The sequence below is a fragment of the Ricinus communis genome, chromosome 8, assembly GCF_019578655.1.
Source record: "Ricinus communis isolate WT05 ecotype wild-type chromosome 8, ASM1957865v1, whole genome shotgun sequence".
In the NCBI taxonomy this organism is placed as follows: Eukaryota; Viridiplantae; Streptophyta; class Magnoliopsida; order Malpighiales; family Euphorbiaceae; genus Ricinus; species Ricinus communis.
In genome coordinates, this window is record NC_063263.1 from 13,072,508 (window position 1) to 13,092,670 (window position 20,163).

General features: G+C 31.3%; 3 protein-coding genes across 3 annotated transcripts; 2 read left to right on the forward strand and 1 right to left on the reverse strand.

The window, feature by feature from the left end:
• The first annotated feature begins 4,604 nt into the window (after positions 1-4,604).
• Positions 4,605-6,405, forward strand: LOC8284362 (GATA transcription factor 5). The gene is made up of 3 exons (XM_002512939.4): positions 4,605-4,830; positions 4,979-5,404; positions 5,493-6,405. The coding sequence occupies exons 2-3, from the start codon at positions 4,985-4,987 to the stop codon at positions 6,177-6,179; spliced, it is 1,107 nt and encodes a 368-aa protein (XP_002512985.1). The 5' UTR covers positions 4,605-4,830; positions 4,979-4,984; the 3' UTR covers positions 6,180-6,405.
• A 4,184-nt stretch (positions 6,406-10,589) lies between these two features.
• Positions 10,590-12,530, forward strand: LOC8284363 (cytochrome P450 84A1). The gene is made up of 2 exons (XM_002512940.4): positions 10,590-11,578; positions 11,777-12,530. The coding sequence occupies exons 1-2, from the start codon at positions 10,628-10,630 to the stop codon at positions 12,395-12,397; spliced, it is 1,572 nt and encodes a 523-aa protein (XP_002512986.4). The 5' UTR covers positions 10,590-10,627; the 3' UTR covers positions 12,398-12,530.
• Positions 12,531-14,572: 2,042 nt separating this feature from the next.
• On the reverse strand, positions 14,573-19,548 carry LOC8284365 (protein FMP32, mitochondrial). The gene is made up of 7 exons (XM_002512942.4): positions 19,077-19,548; positions 18,863-18,994; positions 18,692-18,751; positions 16,052-16,128; positions 15,909-15,965; positions 15,244-15,310; positions 14,573-15,156 (listed from the first exon to the last, which is right to left on the reverse strand). The coding sequence occupies exons 1-7, from the start codon at positions 19,269-19,271 to the stop codon at positions 15,037-15,039; spliced, it is 708 nt and encodes a 235-aa protein (XP_002512988.2). The 5' UTR covers positions 19,272-19,548; the 3' UTR covers positions 14,573-15,036.
• Between the last annotated feature and the right edge of the window lie 615 nt (positions 19,549-20,163).

Here is a 20,163-nt window from a genome sequence, read left to right on the forward strand (position 1 = left end):
TAATTTCAGATAATATTGGCAAATGAAAGAGAATATAAGCTAAAAATGTATAAATAAGCCTTAAATGGGCTGCGGCTGTAAATGACTCGGAATAAAGACACGTGGACTACCAATATTGTAGACCTAACTGAATTTATCAAAACCCACAAAGGATAAATTAATTAGTTACGATGTAATTAGGGATAATTATGTTTTAAGTTATTTATTTTGTTTAGAACAGGTAAGAAATAACTATAGTAACGTTGTGCTTAAAATGAACATTGAAAAAAGAATCTCTACAAGAAGTAGAGATAAATTAAACAAAGGGGAACTGCAATTCTTCTTTCGGCGAATTCGCTACAATTCATCTTCTACAACATTTAGTTAGTCTTGTATTATTCTTTCCAAGATCAAAGAAGCTTTTCAGGACGTGTAGAGTGAGGATCAATCTTTTTCATTCCTTGAAAAACTTCTGAATTTTGAGGGGCTTTAATTTTCTGTTTTATATTTCTTATGTCTTTCTATCTAATTACAATGGCCATTGGATTAAGTATGTCAGGTTAAATTGACACTTATATATGAATCTTATATATTATGAGTTTAATGAATGATTTTTTTACCTTTATAGCTGTATTAGCTCCATTATTATTGTTGATTGACCATCATATCAATTTAATAGTAATATTTGTTATGAAGATCTTTAGGTTAAAAGTATTAGAAATCCCTTTTTTACTTTAATATGTGTTGGTATAAGAAACCTAAGTTTGATCATTAGCTTGAGTGACTTAGAAAAAAGGCACAACACTATCTCAGTCATTAGATTTGGACTTAAGGGAAAATAAGGGGATTGCTCAGTATAAGCCAGACTAAATGCTATTTTATCATATAGTTTACATTAATAATTCATTTGCATATTTATTTTATGGTTTATTTAATCTCTTTTATAACTTTAAAACTATTCTCAAATATTGGCTTAGAGTGTTTAGATTTTTTTAAAAACATTTGTGCAATAATTGGTTTTTATAGTATATCCTTTACAGTTCCTTGTGAGATTGATCTCGTGGTGAATTTATCTGTACTAACATTCAGTTTGTACACTTGCGAGTACTAAGTTTGAAACATCAAGTTTTTAGTGTCGTTGTCTGGGGATTATGTCAATATTATATTAATTAATTTTGCTTTCAAGTTTTTAGTGTCGTTGTCCGGGGATTATGTCAATATTATATTAATTAATTTTGCTTTTTGTGTTTTTTTGCGTGTTGCATATTTATGTGTTTTTGTTTTGTCTTTAAATTTTATTTTTAAGTTTTTTTTAAAACTGAAATTTTTACTTTAATTTTGTATGCGTAGCTAAAAAAAATATTCAGGTGATTCATCAACTTAAAATCTATACAACTTAAGTTCAGCTATTAAAAATGTCAAAAAAAAAAATTAAAAAGTAAAGAGTAAGTTTGTACAGTCAAAAGAAGGAAAATTTAAAGAAAAGTATGAACAATTATTTAAAGAAGAGATTAAAATAATGGCTAATGACCAAAAAGCTCAAAGGTAAATGGCTATAAAGAATTATGCTCGTACAACTTCATACTTATTTCTAAATGATACATCTAAATTAATTTAAAATTTTAAAGCTATGAATTTACGGTAAAGAAATTGTTATTTTGAAAGGATTCATAATTAATTTAAAAAATTATGATATATTTCTTAAAGCTTTAGCTTAATAAGATTATTTTCTTTTTCTCCATTTATTTCATAAATTGAAAAAAAAGAAACTATATATTTATTTATATGATTTTTATTTTTTATATGGTTAAAATATTCATAATAATAATTTTTTTTTTGGATATAAAAAAGAAAACAAAGTTGCTAGCACAGGATGTTTGAAATGGTCAACCAAGTTTCTCTCATATGGCGTAGACTAATATTGGTAAGATGATGTGCATGCTTAATATTCCTCTAATTGATGTTAAGTGCTGAATTTTTGTCAAAATACACTAGAGACAGTTGAGCATTTATATATATTATATATACTTTGGCTGCCCATATGTTTAAAATGTATAATTATGTTTATGTTGTGTTTAGTGGTGAAACCACGTTAAAATGACCCCACTTAATTAATTTTGTGAATAATTTTAAGATATTTTTATTTTTTATAGTAAAATATATTTGTAATTTGACCCATGAGGATTTTAAATTTGACCTTATTTAATAAATTTAATTCTATAGAACTCCAATCCAAAATTTAGTATGTTATAAAAGTTTAAGAAATTTATACTTTATGGCAACTCTTGGAATTGTCTAACCCCATTGATTTAACAGTTAAAACCTAATAATCTACTCTAAATCTTAACATTTACAAAATGATTAATAAAATAGTTACTATTATCATTTTAAGATTATACTTATTACTAAAATATGGACCGATAACTAAAGGCACATTATTAATCTTAAACAAGAAGTTTCATGCTTTTCAAATTGGATGGTAACTACTAATAATAAATTAAATAAAAAGACTTATTGCTATTACCAAGTTTCTAATTGAGCATTGCAAAATATATTTCTTAAACTTCTGGTACTCGGGTTTTTTCCCCACCATTTTCCTTTAAAAGTGAAGATACTCATTTATCTTTACAAGTAAAATAATAAAGTTACTATTTTTATATCCATATAAAAAATTAACTCTATTATTGAATAATATAATAAATTCTTTTAAATTATAAATATCCATATTTTTTTTGTCAATTTCTTTTAATCCTGAATTTCTTAATTGCGTGTTAATAACTTCTTCTTTTTTTTTTATCAAAATCTTATTTAGCCCACAGGTCATATTTAGATCGGTAATTGTCTCTCTTTTATTATTAATTAGTTTAATTAAATAAATATTAGTATATTTTAAAAAAATTTATAGTCTTCTATTATAGAAATTGAGTTCTCTTTTTATAAAAGTTTTATGATCATATATTATACAAGTGTTGAGTTCTGCTTCTATCAGAATAGTAAAGAGAAAAAAGAAATCAAATTCGACATTCAAACAATCGGACTCGTCAAAATAATATCTATAAAGTCGATATGTGGCTTAATAACATCGAGTGGAACGTTCTTTCAGTAAAATTATAATTTACTGCTCCGTCAATACAATTAATGATTGTTATGAGTAGATTTTTTTAGTTATATTTTTTGACGTTTGATATTTATTTTTATATTTTATATCAAGATGTACTTATTAAAATTAATGGAATATTTATATTTTTTATTAAAAAAACTTTATAGCTTTATATTTATAATTTTTAAATTTTTCTCTAAATTTATGGTCTTAATTAATTTTTTATTCTATTTTGATTCTTTTTAGATAAAATAATAAAAAAATAAAAAATAATAAAAAAATAGTTGCGTTAAAAATTAAAAAAATTAAGAAAATAATAATTTTTTTAAAAGAAATTTACATAGTAGAAGTAATATTTTTTTATTAATATTTAAAAATATTAAAAAAAATTTGAAAAATAAAAAAGAAACAAATCAAGGGAACAAGAAACAAAAGATAAAAGGCAGAATGATTGATGGCTTAATCGAAGCAATTACAGGAATAGTATCACTACATCATTAATGATTGTGCATAAGTAATTGTCGTTTTTTGAAAGTTCCCTCCCTGTTTTTAAGAAACAGAACCACAAAACGACAATTTAAATTCCCCAAACAAAACAAAAAAAAAGGAAGAGTATATATAATTTTGGTCATGGTCCACAAATGCCCATCCCACGCGCTTAGACCCTGGGAGTTTGATAACGTGGCTGAGATTTGCCAACTCGTAACCAAAAACACACAAAAATTCGAGTTCCACTCGGGCACGTGGCCCGTGATGTCAGTCATGGACAATAATATATACCGTTAGATCTAAACCTGGAAATGGTATTGTCGGTTGAGATTGCTTAATCGCATACGCGAATAACATCGGGAAGTGAGATACTGTAGACACGTAGATAAGTAGCCAGAAAAGGAGGCGCGATTAACGCGGCAAAGTAATCTATAATGGTAAATAGATGGAATTTAGAGGGGCAGATTATAAAAAGAAAAAAGGCAAAGAAAAGCACAAAGTGGTGGAGGGATTGGATTTGGAGGTAAGTTGGTTTTTTATTTTTGAATAATGGTGGCGCCATTTACAAGGATGGCAATTTCCAGCCCATGTTTTTTAAAAAGTTGTAATATTCAAACATATTTTAATTTAATGATGAGATGAGAGTTAAGATTCAACTTTTTACTAAATTAAAAAATAAGAATTTTTTTTTTTTATCTTTAATTGAAAACCATGTCTAAGGCATAACGTAAAAATTAACTATTTATCATATATATATATATATATATATATATATATATATTTATTAGGAGTTGAGAGATGAGTTAGATATAATAACATTAAAAGAGGGTAAATAGATGGATGGCATGCACCCGTAATTAAATAAATAATAAAAGAAAAAAGATAGTTGTAGTAAATAAATAGTAAGAACTAAAAATTATTAAATTTGGGTAGTTGGATCCCAAAATGGCCATGGCATGATGATGAAGGAATTTACTGAAATTTGTATGTGGAAACTGTGGATTCGGTCCATAACAGGCCAAATCTTGAGTACCATTAGAATAGTCAGCTCCTACCTTGACCGAATGCTTCTTTTTCTCTTTCTCTCTTTCCATATTACTACTATTTATATACATTAAAAAAAGAAGAAATAAATATAGAGAAAGATCAAGATAAGCCATCAACTCCGCACCAGTTTCGCCCACGAACCAGCCTTCATTTCAGTGCCTCAACTAACTTTACACCTATCTCTCTTCTTCTTCTTCAATTTCCATTTTTATCAGGTAATTTTTTAATCAGCCCTTTTAACATCCTTTTAAAACATTTCGGAAAAAGGAACTCTAATTAAAATTAAACGAAACAATTCTGATTCTATTGTGTATGTATAACTGTTATGTTAAACCTGTTTGGTTTCTTGTTCTTGAAATATAGAAAACCATGGAGTACTGCATGGCAGCAAGAGCCCTGAAGTCGAGTTTACGAAGTGATATGATGAAATCATCAACCACGACGACCACCCAACAATTTTTCTTTGATGATATGTTCAGTAATTCGAATAACACTGTTGTTGAAGACTTCTCCGTTGATTGTTTCTTTGACTTCTCTAATGGTGGAGAATTCAAAGACAGCGGCAGCACTGCTGCTTTTAATAATAATGTTCAAGAGCAGCAGCAGCAGCAACAGCACATGATAGATGCAGTAGAAGAGGAGGAAGATGACGATGATGATGAAGAAGAAGAAGAAGAGAAAGATTCTCTTTCTGTTTCCTCTCAAGACCGTAGTGGTGTAGATGATGATAATAACTCTAATTCTAGTACTTTTGATGAATCTTTTCTCACCAGCGAACTTGCAGTGCCTGTAAGTTCTTGAAAAATCTTCAGCTCTAAATGGTTTTTTCTTTGTTTTGAGTTAACTGTAGTGAAGACCCATGTTTTTGTTTTTGTAGATTGAGGATTTGGCTGAACTTGAATGGGTTTCTCAATTTGTTGATGATTCTTCACCAGAGTTCTCTCTTTTGTACCCTTTGAATTCAGAAGATCACCATACGAGGAACCGGTTTCAACCAGAACACCCCAAACCGGTTGCTTTAACCAAACCTTCATGTCTTTTTCCGGTCAAAATTCCAGCCAAGCCTAGATCAAAACGAACCAGGCCCACCGGCCGGACATGGTCCGTTGAGTCCCTGCTTACAGACTCATCATCATCCTCATCTTCTTATTGTTCTTCTTCTCCAATATCATCGTCCGCTTCAACGCCTTGCTTTGTTACGGTTCAAACAATTGACTCGTTACCCAGTTTTTGCGAACCGCCAGCGAAAAAAGCAAAGAGAAAACCAGCGGCTCAAACTGGCGGAGCCACAGGTTTGACCCAGTTCCAGAGGAGGTGCAGTCATTGCCAGGTTCAAAAAACTCCACAGTGGAGAACCGGTCCTCTCGGAGCTAAAACTCTTTGTAACGCTTGTGGGGTTCGTTATAAGTCCGGCCGGCTTTTTCCAGAGTATAGACCGGCTTGTAGCCCAACCTTTTCAGGCGATATTCACTCGAATAGTCATAGGAAAGTGTTAGAGATTAGGAAGAAGAAGGAGTTATCTGGACCGGCATCTGGGTTGAGCCAGATGGTTCCTAGTTTTTGAAGATCTTTAGGTTCACGAGTAGGTTTATGCGAACCGGTAAATCAAACCTCCGGTTTATTTGGTCTACAGTCGGGTTTGCAGTACGCAGGCTTTTGTAACGGATTATAGGCAGGCAGGGAAGTAGTGTTCTTATTATAGGGAGGTTCTATTTCTAGTCTTTTATTTTAACTCTTTTTTTTTTTTTCTAATTTAACTTAATGTTATTTAGGTTTATTTTTTGGTTTTACATTTTAATTTGTAGGTCTAATTAGTGAAGAGGGAAAAAAATTTACATATAGAAGCTAATTGGTTTAAATTCTAATTATTTTGTTATTTATTATTTGGCAAATCTTTTTTTTTTTTGACAAAATGCTTATTTGGTAAATTAATTGGAATTTTCATAAGTTTAAAATTATTATGGTCTAAATGAAAGTCATTTTTGGTTATGACCAATGGAAGTTTCTATTTGTATATATTTAATTTTGATTAGGTTTGAACTTTTCATAGCAAAATTCTTATAAATACTATGACAAATCTTTAGAGAATTGACTTAAAATTGCAATGTTATGTTGCTGTTTTTCCTGAATTTTCTTTTTATTGATAGTTTTATTTAAGTATTCTGTTAAATAAAATATCCTTATTTTTTCACTTAAAAAACCAAAATTAGTTGATTTTTTAATTTTTGGAAATATAAAAATAAATCTTTTTCAAGCCCAAATATATAGTTACAAATAAGAGTCATTATCTCATTGAGCAGTGTTAGTAGCCAGATGAAAATATCAAGAAAGGATATTTTATTTTGAAAAGGTCAATAGGTTTTATAGAGCCATTTTGATATTGTTGTGGCATCTGTTTTTAAAATATTAATTTTAATTTTTATTCTATATTTTTGAAATTTTAGTTTTTTATTCTATTTTTTTTCAAAATTGAATTTCAAGAAACAGTTAACAAAATGATAATTTTTTATTAAAAAAAAAAGAAATGAAATGGAATGAAAGTAACCAATACCAAACTGGCTATTATATATAGTGGATTTGACATTCTAATTATGTGCATGAATATGGCATTGAATTTGGGTAATATAAAAAAAGAATATGAGTGGGTTTGATTTGAGAGCACCAAAGATTTTATGTAAAAATGGAAAAAAAACAAATGGTGTGGGAAGCCAAGTGGGTGAATCACAAGTTGCATAGTGGCTGCTGCTGCTGCTCTCTAATCCTATTGTAATGACTAAAGAAGCACTAAAAGTCAAGGGTCGAGACCACTTCCATATATAATATATAGTTTCTCAAAAACTTTATACTAAAGGTTTCCTAGTGATTGCTATGTTGCATTGATTGAACTACATATTAATGGAGGCTGGCCTGGTCCCCTTTTTTTTTTCTTTATGAGGCTGCCCACTCTTCTTAATTTGCACCGTTTTGGTCTTATCATAAAAGGAAATTTCAAGATTAGGGTACTTTAAATTAGTAATTTCATAATAAATGAATGCTGGTTTAAGTTATATAGCAACCTTAAGCTAACCTTCTGTAGCACTTCAAAATTAGTTATCAGTAACTTTAGGCACTGAAGCATAAAGAGGGCAAGAATCAATTGAAAGCTCTGATACTAATGTCAGGAGCACATATATTGTTGGACCTTAAATAGAAGTGAAAAGTATGTAAGATGTGGGCAATCTGGAAGGCCAGAAATGATATGGCTTTTAACCATATTCCTTCTCATCCTGGCAATATATACTCTCAGCAGGAAAGCACAGATGGCACAATGAGAATGTATCTGATCTGACTTTTTCAATAGTTCTTTTGCCACTCGTTAGAGAAGATTATATATATATATATATATATATATATATATATATATATATATATATCTAATTTCTGGGTCCATCTTTCCATAGATGTCTCTGGCTCTTATGTTTTGATGCATCTTTTGATCAGTCAAAAGGGTTTCGTATTATTTGTAGAGGTAGAATGCAATGCAACAGCTTATTCATCAGTTCTCATGGGAACGAACGACCCTAGCCTTCTAAAGCCCATATAAATATACGGTCCATAAATTTATATGAACTAGAGTCTTTATATACGTATAGGGGAGGCAGTTACACTTCTTTTAAATTATAAAATGCTAAAACTTTTCTTCTCGTATTCTCATCCCTTTTAATTTTTTAAATTATAATAAAATTTATATTTATAAAAATTTATATTATATTAAAAATTATATATTGAATTAATTTTTTATATATTTAAAAATGAGTCGTTTATTTACGTATTATATGACTATTGTAATTATTTTATTGTCAATATCTTAAAAAATTTTATTTTAACATGTGTTCATTTTTACAATTAGATTTTTATTTTTTAAGATTATAATAAATTGAATTTAAAATTAACATTATATTAAAAATAATATTTTTGAATAAATTGTGTCTCTTACCCGCTTGTTATATGACCGTCGTAATTATTTTGATTATAAATAATAATATAAATTAAATTTATATATTAAACTAAATAGATTTTTTAAATTTTATAATTAATTAAAAAATATAAAAATAATAATGAAATAAATATTTTTAATGTCATTGTTAGTTTTTTTTATATTTTAAGATTTTATTAATATAAAAATTATAAATAAATTAATATAAAAATTACAGAATTATACATAAACTTAAATTTTACGTGTCAATAATAAGTACACGTACCAACATTAAAAATCATGTGTTAGAATATAATAACACGTGTCAAAATTTTTTATTAGACTAGATACATATTAATATTTTTTTATTCATTTACATGTACTAAATGTTCATTTTCTCTCTCTCTATATATATATAATATCCATTTATATGTAATATTCTATAATAATTAATTATTTTTGTATTTAAATATTCATTAACTATGAATTTAATATTCATTATGGTTAATATTTATGTTAATTTTGTTTAATATATTATTTATCAATATTAATATTAATGTTCATTATCTAGCACTGCAATATTCATTGTCTATATATATAATGTTCATTCAATATTTTCAAATAAAAATATTGATTATTTATGAAAGCTTTTATTATTTTTGTGATGCATATTGAAATTTTTTTATGATTGATATAAATATTTATTATTTATTGGCATAATGTTTATTAGTTTGTCGATAGATATTCATTATTGATGAAAATCATATATACAAATTAATTCAAATAAATTTATATGATATAGACATAATATAAATTATCCTTACACAGTTGATAAACAAAAAAAATAATATCAAACTGAAGTTATACTACAACTATTCATCGTTGACGCGCATGTCAGACACTAAAATAATTTTTTTTATAAATAAAATGACACTGTTCGGATTTATAAAACTATATGAATCGGGCTCCATCTTATAATGTGCGCCCTTAAGGGCCTTAATCAATCGAAGTGAATTCTTCGGGTTCAAGTAAAAAACGAGGCTAATAGATGTGATCCATACCTAAATTTGAAAGCATATTTACTATCAGCCCCATAAAGGGCCATGCACTTCCACCAAGAACAAGACAGCCGAAAGAAAAAGAAAAACACTAACCAAATGCTATAAGTTATGGAAAAAAGACGAAGAGTTGCCCTTAAACTGAGTACAAAAACATACTGTAAATGAAAAAGTTGCCAATATGGTTTTCGTCAATTATTCTATATTCTATGATTATTATTTTGAATGTATATGCATTTCATTATTTTCTATATATCACCCTAATATAACTTGAACAGGCTTTCAAAATGTTACCCTAATCTAAAAGTGTTTCGTTTTGTATTTGACCTATTCATATTAACATGTGCCAATTTTCTTTAATGGACCATAGAATTAGTCTCATTTATTTTATTTCAATATAAACTGTAAAATTCTAAAATACTAATAATCTGTTAAATTTCATTAATCCAATTGATAAGGAAGGTAATTTAATTTAATTTTTTACCCACTAAAATTCAATCAGCATTTAGCATAGTTATACTAAATCAGTATGGAAAGTGTGTCTCTAAAATAATCTGATGTGGTAAGAAATACTCCTATAAATAGAATGAGAATTTCTTTTAAGAAGAAAAATTAAAAAATTCCTTGGACCTGATATGGATAAGTTTATTTTCTTTTTTCTTTTTCCTTAAAATAGTTAGAAATCTAAAATATTCCCTGTGTTATAGAAACATAGGAATATGAATAGAAAGTAAATAAGAGCATTAATTCTTGGTAATTTGGAGTTACTAAAAATGGTTATGCGACTGTCATCCATTCACACTTCTCTGTTACCTGCTTAAAATTGACCAAAATCATCCCAAATCTGAACTATTGTTTATAGAAAAAAATCTCATCTGTTTCTGTTTTCTAAGCCTAGCAATCATCACCTGTTTTATTTTTATATATATATATATATATATATATTGACCTTGCTAACCACAAATTATGACCTATTAACTTCACCACAAAGCCACCGCCATGTTCTACACATCCATGGATTCTCTTCTGCACCTTCAGTCTCTTCAATTTTCATCTATGCTACTCATTCTTCTCTCTTTATTGGTTTCCATTATTTTCTTGCTTCGCTCTCGCAGGAAACTCTCCTACCCTCCAGGCCCCAAAGGGTATCCTATTTTTGGCAATATGAACATCGTGGACCAACTGACTCACCGCGGCTTAGCTCGTTTGGCTAAGCAATACGGTGGGCTGTTCCACCTCCAGATGGGCGGGCTTCATGTCGTTGCTGTGTCCACACCGGAGATGGCTCGAGAAGTCCTTCAAGTCCAAGATGGCATCTTCTCCAACCGGCCAGCAAACGTTGCGATAACCTACTTGACCTATGATCGAGCCGATATGGCCTTTGCAAACTATGGTCCGTTTTGGCGTCAAATGCGTAAAATCTGTGTGATGAAGTTATTTAGTCGGAGAAGGGCTGAGTCTTGGGCGTCCGTACGAGAGGAAGTGGATTCCATGGTCTGGATAGTGATGGAGAAAACTGGTTCGCAGGTGAATATTGGTGAACTAGTTTTTGCATTAACTAGGAATATAACCTACAGGGCTGCTTTTGGATCAGTTTCAGATGAAGGGCAAGATGAATTCATGAAAATCTTGCAAGAATTTTCAAAGCTTTTTGGAGCTTTCAATGTTGCAGATTTTTTTCCTAGGATGGGCTGGATGCATGCACAAGATTTTAATAAGAGGCTAACCAGGGCACGACAATCGCTAGACGGGTTCATTGATAAGGTCATTGATGAACATATGGGGAAGAAGAACAGCAGTAAGATTACCAAAGATGAAAATGAAGAAGAAACAGACATGGTAGATGAACTGATGGCATTTTACAGCGAAGAAGATGTTGCCAAAAATGGTATCTACGACTCACAATCTACCATTAAGCTCACCAGAGATAACATCAAAGCTATCATTATGGTATAATACTCTTGTCTTCTGTAGGTATATATAGGGTCAAGATCAATTTATAATTTTTTTTCCTTTTCTGTAAAATCTGATTACACGTGCAAGTCACATAGCTTCTTAAATACACACATATTGAGGAAAAAAAGGAAAGAAGAAAAGGAGCTTGATTTCTTAGCATTATAATATAATATACATATGTTATCTTTACAGGATGTGATGTTTGGTGGAACTGAAACTGTAGCATCAGCAATAGAATGGGCAATGGCAGAGTTAATGAACAGTCCAGAAGAGCTTAACAAAGTGCAGCAACAGCTAATAGAAGTGGTTGGCCTTAACCGAAAAGTTCAAGAATCAGACCTTGAAAACCTGACCTACCTAAATTGCGCCCTGAAAGAAACTCTACGCCTCCACCCTCCCATTCCTCTCCTTCTCCATGAATCTGCTGAGGACAGCACTGTTGCAGGTTACAAAATCCCAGCAAAATCACGTATCATGATCAATGCATGGGCCATCGGGCGCGACCCGAGTGCATGGGCTGATCCGAATAAGTTTAAACCGAGCAGGTTCCTGGAAGATGGTGCACCGGATTTCAAGGGAAGTAATTTTGAGTTTATACCATTTGGGTCGGGTCGGAGGTCGTGTCCGGGTATGCAATTAGGGTTGTATGGATTGGAGTTGACGGTAGCTCATTTGCTTCATTGTTTTAAGTGGGAATTGGATGAAGGAGTGAAGGCCAGTGAGCTTGATATGAATGATGTGTTTGGACTTACTGCACCAAGAGCTGTTAGACTTGTTGCTGTACCTACTTATAGATTGAATTGCTCTTTTTGAAGTGAAAAGAATGAATGTAAATAGGGATGGATTTATTATTATGATCTGTTAGGAGGAATATACAGAAAAAAAAGGTAATGTTGAAGCCGGAATACTATCAATGGATTGGAGATTGTATTCTGTGGTTTGTTTCCTTTTTGATCCAACAAATAAAAAAAATAATATGCTGTCATGTTTTCAATTTAAAAGCTTTTACACTCTAAAATTAATCTAGAAATTATCGGGTGATAAAATATTCACTATTTTATCGATATGCAACTGTATATCTAATGTTCAAATTCTAGATATTTAGATATTAATTAAATTAAAAGAGACTCTTACCATCTAATCTATGCGCTCTTGAATTGAAACACAAATTTTTTAAAATTAATAAATATGTACCAATCGTTTAACAATTTCATATATACATTTGGACTAAATAAATCTTCTTTTTATAAGAAATTGGTGTGCTAGAGTTGCAACCAAAATCCTCGAGGGATTCGTCATCTACCCAATAAATTAATCGAGATAATCCTTTTCTTTCTTTTTCCTCGTCATTAGATCCTGTAGCCATTTAAGTATAGCCACTCCAAATAGAGAACTTGCCATGAGTAGTTATTGATTACATGACCGAAGGATGCATGATTTTGTTTGGTGCCATTTTCATATGAGTACGTGTAAAGATAAATTTTGTCATAAAATAACTGGAGACGATTATCCAACTCTTTCAATGGTTTTTATCTGTATCAACTAATCCACAAACCCTGGCTGTCATATTCACAAGTGGAATACCCCTTTATTTTTTTCACACTAGCTTGAAGGTTGTTGACAATGACAATAGAAAAGAAAGTTCACAAAATTATCTTTGGTGTAAGCACATAAGTAAGCCTTACACAGCAGCATTGGAGATTTGGAGAGTACCCTTTTGGTAAGGAGAAGCATGCTTTGCTGGAATTAACTCTTTGGTTGGAGAAAGATAAGATGATAATGCAAATTGATGTTCAAAGATAAGAACATAAAACAATAATCAAAATGCAGAGGTTGAAGAAATAGAGACCATCAAGAAGGTTAAAGGATACAATTACAGTTGGTGATAGTGATGGAATAGAAGTAACTGTCGAAGTAAGCCTTAGCTTGGCATGATCTCCTTATGTTAAAGAGAGTTTTGAGAGCCACCCACCATGGATCCAACTCATTTTGCATTTCAATATGCCAAAGAAATTGGAGAAAAAAAACAAAAGAAGGAAAATTGCAACATAAAGTCCGGGGGTTGTCATATTTTTTTTTTACTTAAAGGTACGTAATTTTTTTTATAATCATTTTAGACTGTGAGTTCATATTTTTCACCTTTTAATACCCTCTTAGTTAATATTATTATTTTAATATAATTTAACTAATAAATATTAATTTTTAATCTACTATTAAACTGACTAATAAGCTACCCCTAATAATATATATTTTTTAACAATAATCTAAACTTATTGTTTACAAAATTTAGAAAAGTAAATATTAATATTATTAATCATGAGTTCATTACAATTAATTATAAAAATAAACTAATTAATAAATAATTTTATTATAAAAGATTTCATATTACATTAACAGAAAACTATAAAATTTTAATGATATCGATCAGAAGAGTAGCAAAGTAAAAAAAGTAAAAAATGAATCCACGGATCTCAAAATAATAAGAAACAAATCACACATCGTTAAATAAATAAATAAAAGGCCACTATGACATACTTTCTTCCTCTTTAATTTGTTATTGCTTTCCACAAAAAGAGAACTACTAGTTGATTGCATGAAAGTGTTAGGTCCACCATACACATAGTTATCAGCCAAATACCCTCCTACACTTGTCAAACCAAGTAATTAAATTAATAAGCTAATGCTTAGCTAGGCATGATATCATCACTAGACAGTTTTGAGAGCTACCCATCAGTCCAACTTATTTTACATTTCAATATGCCAAACAATTGGGAAAAGAGAAAAAGAAGAAGAGATATTAATTGTCAAGAACTGATGATACGTGGAAGTGTTAAGTCCACCAAAGTAAAAGAAAAGAAATGGAAACAACAATCAGAGATACATTCTTAACAAAGAGTCGTAGAATCATCAATACAAGCCAAAATTGGCCACACCAAACACATTGCACAATCTGCCAAAAATGCGCATAGGAAAATCCTGGAGGAACAATTACGCAGCAATCAAAGAATGACAACTTGGCATTTCCATTACTAGTTACAATTACAAAAAGAAGTCGAATCAATCTTCTGGTTTATGAAAAATTATCCCAGTCTTCTCCCATAAATGTCAATTCACATGGCAAAATCCCATTATCCCCCATCATCATCATGCCATCTATATTTTGAAAAGCACAGATATACCCCTAAAGCACATTTACTCATCATCATCACCATTTACTTTTGCTTCTCCACAGCGGCATAAAGCCTAATCATGCGAATAGAGTTGCATGAAACAGACTTTGTTAATTCTCTGGTTAAACTAACTAATCTAACCATGTGGGAATATTGCCTCTTTTTACAATCAAACAATGTCACAGCTTTTTTTTTATTTAATCAGGCAACAGTTGCCACAAAAGAATGAAATTGGCATTCCGGCTTATACTGTGCCAATAATCACCTAAAGTAAATGAAAAACTACAACAAGATGCGGAGAACAGCAAGCCCAACTGCAGATATAGAGACAAGGGTACCTATGCAGTATTTAATGACATCATATTTTGCCGCTTCCAACTGGGCTCTTAAAGCATGAATTTCCTGTGGAAGAAAGAAGGTAAAGTTTTCATGCTATTACTCCAGAAAACTTAAAAGTCAGCATCTGGCAATTGAAATAGCAAAGCTCACCCGGTCAAGCTTGTTCGTGAGGTTGGTGGTTTCTGCATTCTGATTAGCTAGCTCATCCCGTATGCGTCTGCACCCAATATAGCATAAGTCACACTTAAGCTGTAATTAATCAATGTTTCTTACAGAACAGCGCCTAAAAAGTGGCATAAGTAGAAACAAATGTTTATTTTATTTTATTTTAATTTACTTACAATTTTCATTTGACAGAAACAAAGGAAAAAGGAAGACATCAATCTTCTATCGACTATGCAATCATGTTTATTTCAATATAACTGACTTACCGCACAAGTCACGGCATAAGCTACTCAAAGTATTAGATCTCACTATAAAGTTATAGGACAGAAAACAATCCTTATCTGCCCGCCAACCTTATCTGACCCCCATGTGGTTGGCAATCCAGAACTAGAGCATTTCTAGGCAAACAAGCAACCAATTTATCCACAAGATATAATCAAACCTCTAAATATGTATGTCTTTAAATTCTTGCACGTAACAACCATATCAATAGAGTTATACAGGAAGCATAACATAGAGGAGTTTTCAGTTCACTAAGTCCTGAATTTTATCACTAAGATGCTAGTGCTGATGATCAACACAATGAACCACAGAGCACCACCTTATTATGCAGATTATGCAACTTAACCAATACATCTGATTTTCCTTACCCTCTTTCAAGATTTAAATCCAAACGCTGCCCAGCTGTGACCTTGTCAATTTCATACCTGTTTCAAAAAGCAAAGTCTTTAGCTACAAACATTAGGACATCAAGCATTCAAGCAGATGTTAGAAACCACTTGCTAACACGGACCTCAGCTCACTGCGCATTTTCTCTATGTCACTCCGCAGTTTTTCAGTCTCCCGTTGCAACATGGAAAAATGATGCTCCTGTGCATTATGAAGGATTTTTCAGGAAGATTTACACGAGTAAATACCCCTATAAAATCAACTACTTATCCACTATCAAGAATTTTAAGAACACATACATAAGATACAAATTTGAAGCTTTTAAAATTACTTACTCTGGGAGCAGAAACAATTTAAAACAGTGATGAAGTTGTACACTCTTTTTTCTAAAATGGATATGCATGAGAAAATATAAATGAAAATGAACAGAATTATGCGCACACTGGACTACCTCAGCCTCAAATGCAACAGCATAAAATCCAGAATGTAACGTTACTACAACTTCAGGATGTTATTTATTCTAGAATCTGTCTCATAATTCAAATAATTAAGGACCACATAATCAAGAAAGGCATAATCAGAAAAATTTCAAAAAAATTGCCCAAATATATGCTGCTATAGGAACCTCTTTAACATTGTAACCAAATAAGTTTCTACTCAACAATTGATACAATATTGATTTAATTTCTAGCAACAAGCTAACCTCAAACTTTTTAGCAAATCTTGCATAAGAATTACCCTACAGTCTCACATGTGTGCAGTGACTTGAGAGAGAGAAAGGGAGAGGGAGGTGCTGTTTGCCAGTGAGGGAAAGACAGAGATCAACTCTAACATTTCAAGGAATGGGATCACTTTTGGGAAAGTTACAGACCAAGGAAGAAACCAGAAACTCAAAGATGGGTGCTTCTAGAAAGGTGTCGTACTCAATCCTGTTCTTGATTCAGCACATGAGTTTTCTACTTTGATATTATGTTTCCTTCAGCTAAGCTTCACAGCGAAAGTAGCAAATTCTGTCTGGTTAATTAGTCACGATCATATATGTGAAAGGGTATTCTACCAGTATCATCTAAATTAAGTAGATTGAATGGTAGATAAGATCCCATGACTCCTACAAATTTATGAGAACAAACCAAGCAAGCTTGGTGAATCCCTGACCCAAAACAGCCTATAGGACCAGTTTCATGTAGTTGTCAAAATCCACATCTCACATCTCAGATGCAGCGAGGTATTCCATGGAATGTCTACTAGGTGTGAGGCAATGGACCCATGACACTAGAAATGGCATCAGAGCCAACTAAAGATGGTATCGTATGGTTCTCATTCGATTTTATTAAATTAATAACAAGTGATAAACATTTCTCTTCTAAGTAAGCCTCTTCTTTTGAGATTATGATCTTAAATAGAAGACTGCAACAAAGAGATGCTTAATATATTTGTTATATCCAACTTCTATACAAGCAACTCCAGATAGTACTTTTGGACAATGGGCTTAAGGTGTTAAAAAGTAAATGACAGAATCATGAGAGAGCCACAATTTTTTCAATATATTAAGACCTCAAATCAATAAATCAATTCTCTGATAAAATGCATGTTAGTTTCAGATAATGAATTAATGAATACCATGCATGTAAAATCTTAATAACAAATTCCAGAAAATTAAACAAAAGATCCTGTAGACCAGAAGTAGAGTGAAAATTTTTTCAGAGGAAATATTAATTTAATGATTATAACCGTTCCCAGTCCACATGGAAAAACAGTAGCTAATGATCATGAATGCTCGGAGTGGCCCTAAAGTAATAGAAGGGATTCAATGCCTCATAGATTGTTTCCTATCAATTTAGGCTGAACTCTGAGTCCTCCTTTCAATTTGAAAGTTACCCAGATAAGTTCAGTCAAAACCACCATTTAACATTAGAAGGTGATCAACCAACTCAGTACAGCTCCACATAAGTGGACTTTGGACATCTTCGAGCAACTCCTTCACTTACAAAAATTTAGGCCTTGTTTTATATTTAAACTCACAAGCAACGGGCAACAAAAAGATAAAAAGCTCCTAGCCTAAGATGTGGCTCGCCACTCAAAAATTGTCAATCCCCAACCCAGCTCCAAGTGTTGTCAAACTATACTAACAATCCAATCTAGAAAGCATGGCAAAGTGGCTTCAACTTTCCAGTCTACCACTAATACAACGATAGGCCAAAGCCAAATCAATCCAGTGGTGGATGAGGCTGATGCAAGAGTACCAGACAAGACTCTTATGCCAGATATATGAAATCAAAACAAAGCCAGCTAAGGTCAAGCAGTAGGGACCAATATTCTCTCCCTCTTCAATGTGTCCACCTTAAATGCTACGGACGAGTTACTTCTAAGGTACAACTTACTGAAATTTAAATGCCAAAATTCCTTCCTATATGTCACATAAATCGCCTGCATCTCCTATATCTAATCCTCCATGTACTAACTTTTTCACAGCCAAGATTTATGCTTCTGAAAGAACTTACAACAGTAGTCATAGTCATTCTATATTCTAGATTTTCTATAGAGATGACTCTTTGACTTAGAAAAAGGCTAAATTAGTCCCCAGACTATCAATACATTTCAAGAGATCAACTGTTCAAACAAAGTTACCAAGACATAACCACCCATCTTCAGAATATTGAAAGATGATTTAAGTCTACACTAAAGTAGAATATCACTATAATCAAACATTAGATATGTAATGATCATAGACAGACATAACCTAATAAAAGAATTAAAGAAATACCTGAGAACTCTGTACTTCAGACTTAAACTTTGAAAGATTGGATTCTTGAACCATTTCGCTCTGCAAACAAAAAAAAAAAAACATATTAATAACACCAAACAGTACCATGAGAAACAAGTAAAAAATAAAATCTATACCTGAAAAAAAAAAAAGAGATTAAAAAATCAATACCTTCTGCATCTCAGTCTTGGAAACAAAAGACTGTGCCACATTCTCCAAGCTATCATTTAACACTTCAGTAATCGCAGATGTAATCGCCTCCGCTTGCTTCGAGGGCACCCCTTGCGCTTCTAAGCTCCTCACCTTTACCCAAAAATTAATAATAATTATTTTTTATAAAGAAAAAGACACGAATAAAAAGTCATAAAACAATAAGTTAAATTACCAAAGCCAATGTATCCACAAGAAATGCCCGTTTGCCGTTAGGATTAACGAGCTGCGATATCTGTCTATAATCGAATCTATTAGCAATCGAACTCGAACTCGAACTCGAACTCGAAGATGAATGGATCAATCGAAACGCAGTGAAGTAAAACGACGAATTAGACCCTAACTGAATCGCGCGCTTAGTTAGAGCCATTAATTTTCTCTCCAGTCAGTTAATTGACTCTACAAGTGAATTAAGAATTAAGAAAGCGATTGCTACAAAGAAAAGAAAGTAGCGACTTGGTTCATTACTCTTTCTTTTAACAAAGAAGAGTTCTTTATGTGAAAAGAGTATAGAAGCAAGAAGAGCGGAAAATTGGGGTTTTAAAAATGAATTATTAAAAGGTAGAAAGAAGGATTCGAGTTCTGGTGTTTATAAAGGTGTACGGTTGCTTGCTCACAACGCCTCTGTCCGTCGCGGTCTCCTGGATGGTCAAAGTTTATATGGCGTTCTATAAAATAAAATTACATGGATAAAAAGTAAATTTTCTTTTGGAATTTACCTCCTAAACTTTATATTAAAGATTAAATCGCTCATTTTTTCACTTTGTAGTCCAAATTATCACTGGATTCAAATAAAATTACTATTTCTCAGCTGTTGGGAAGCATGAAATAACAGTATCTTTTCAACAATTAAAAAGATAATAAAATTCAAATAAATAAAATAGTTAGGGATGAGAAGGGCGAAGAAAAGCGGCTTGATTTGTGTGTATGAAGTTTCTTCATAAGAATATATGCTTTAATTTGTGATTGAATTTAAAAACGTGGTTTTAGATTGACTGGGTCTGCATTTTGGAGAAGAAGACGGGTTTCTTTTTTTGTTGAAAAAGACATTTATTCTAAAAAGATTTAAGTATTTGAGTCAGAGAATTTTAATATTTTACCGATATTTGGTGCCATTTTAGAATTTTAGCCAAAAAAATGTTTATCGGATAATGATCTCTTCCGGGAAAAAGTTGGGATTTTAATAAGAATTAATTAGAATTGATTATTTTTTAAAAATAATTAGAAATAAATAATTTGAGACGGCCATGGATTTCAGCCTG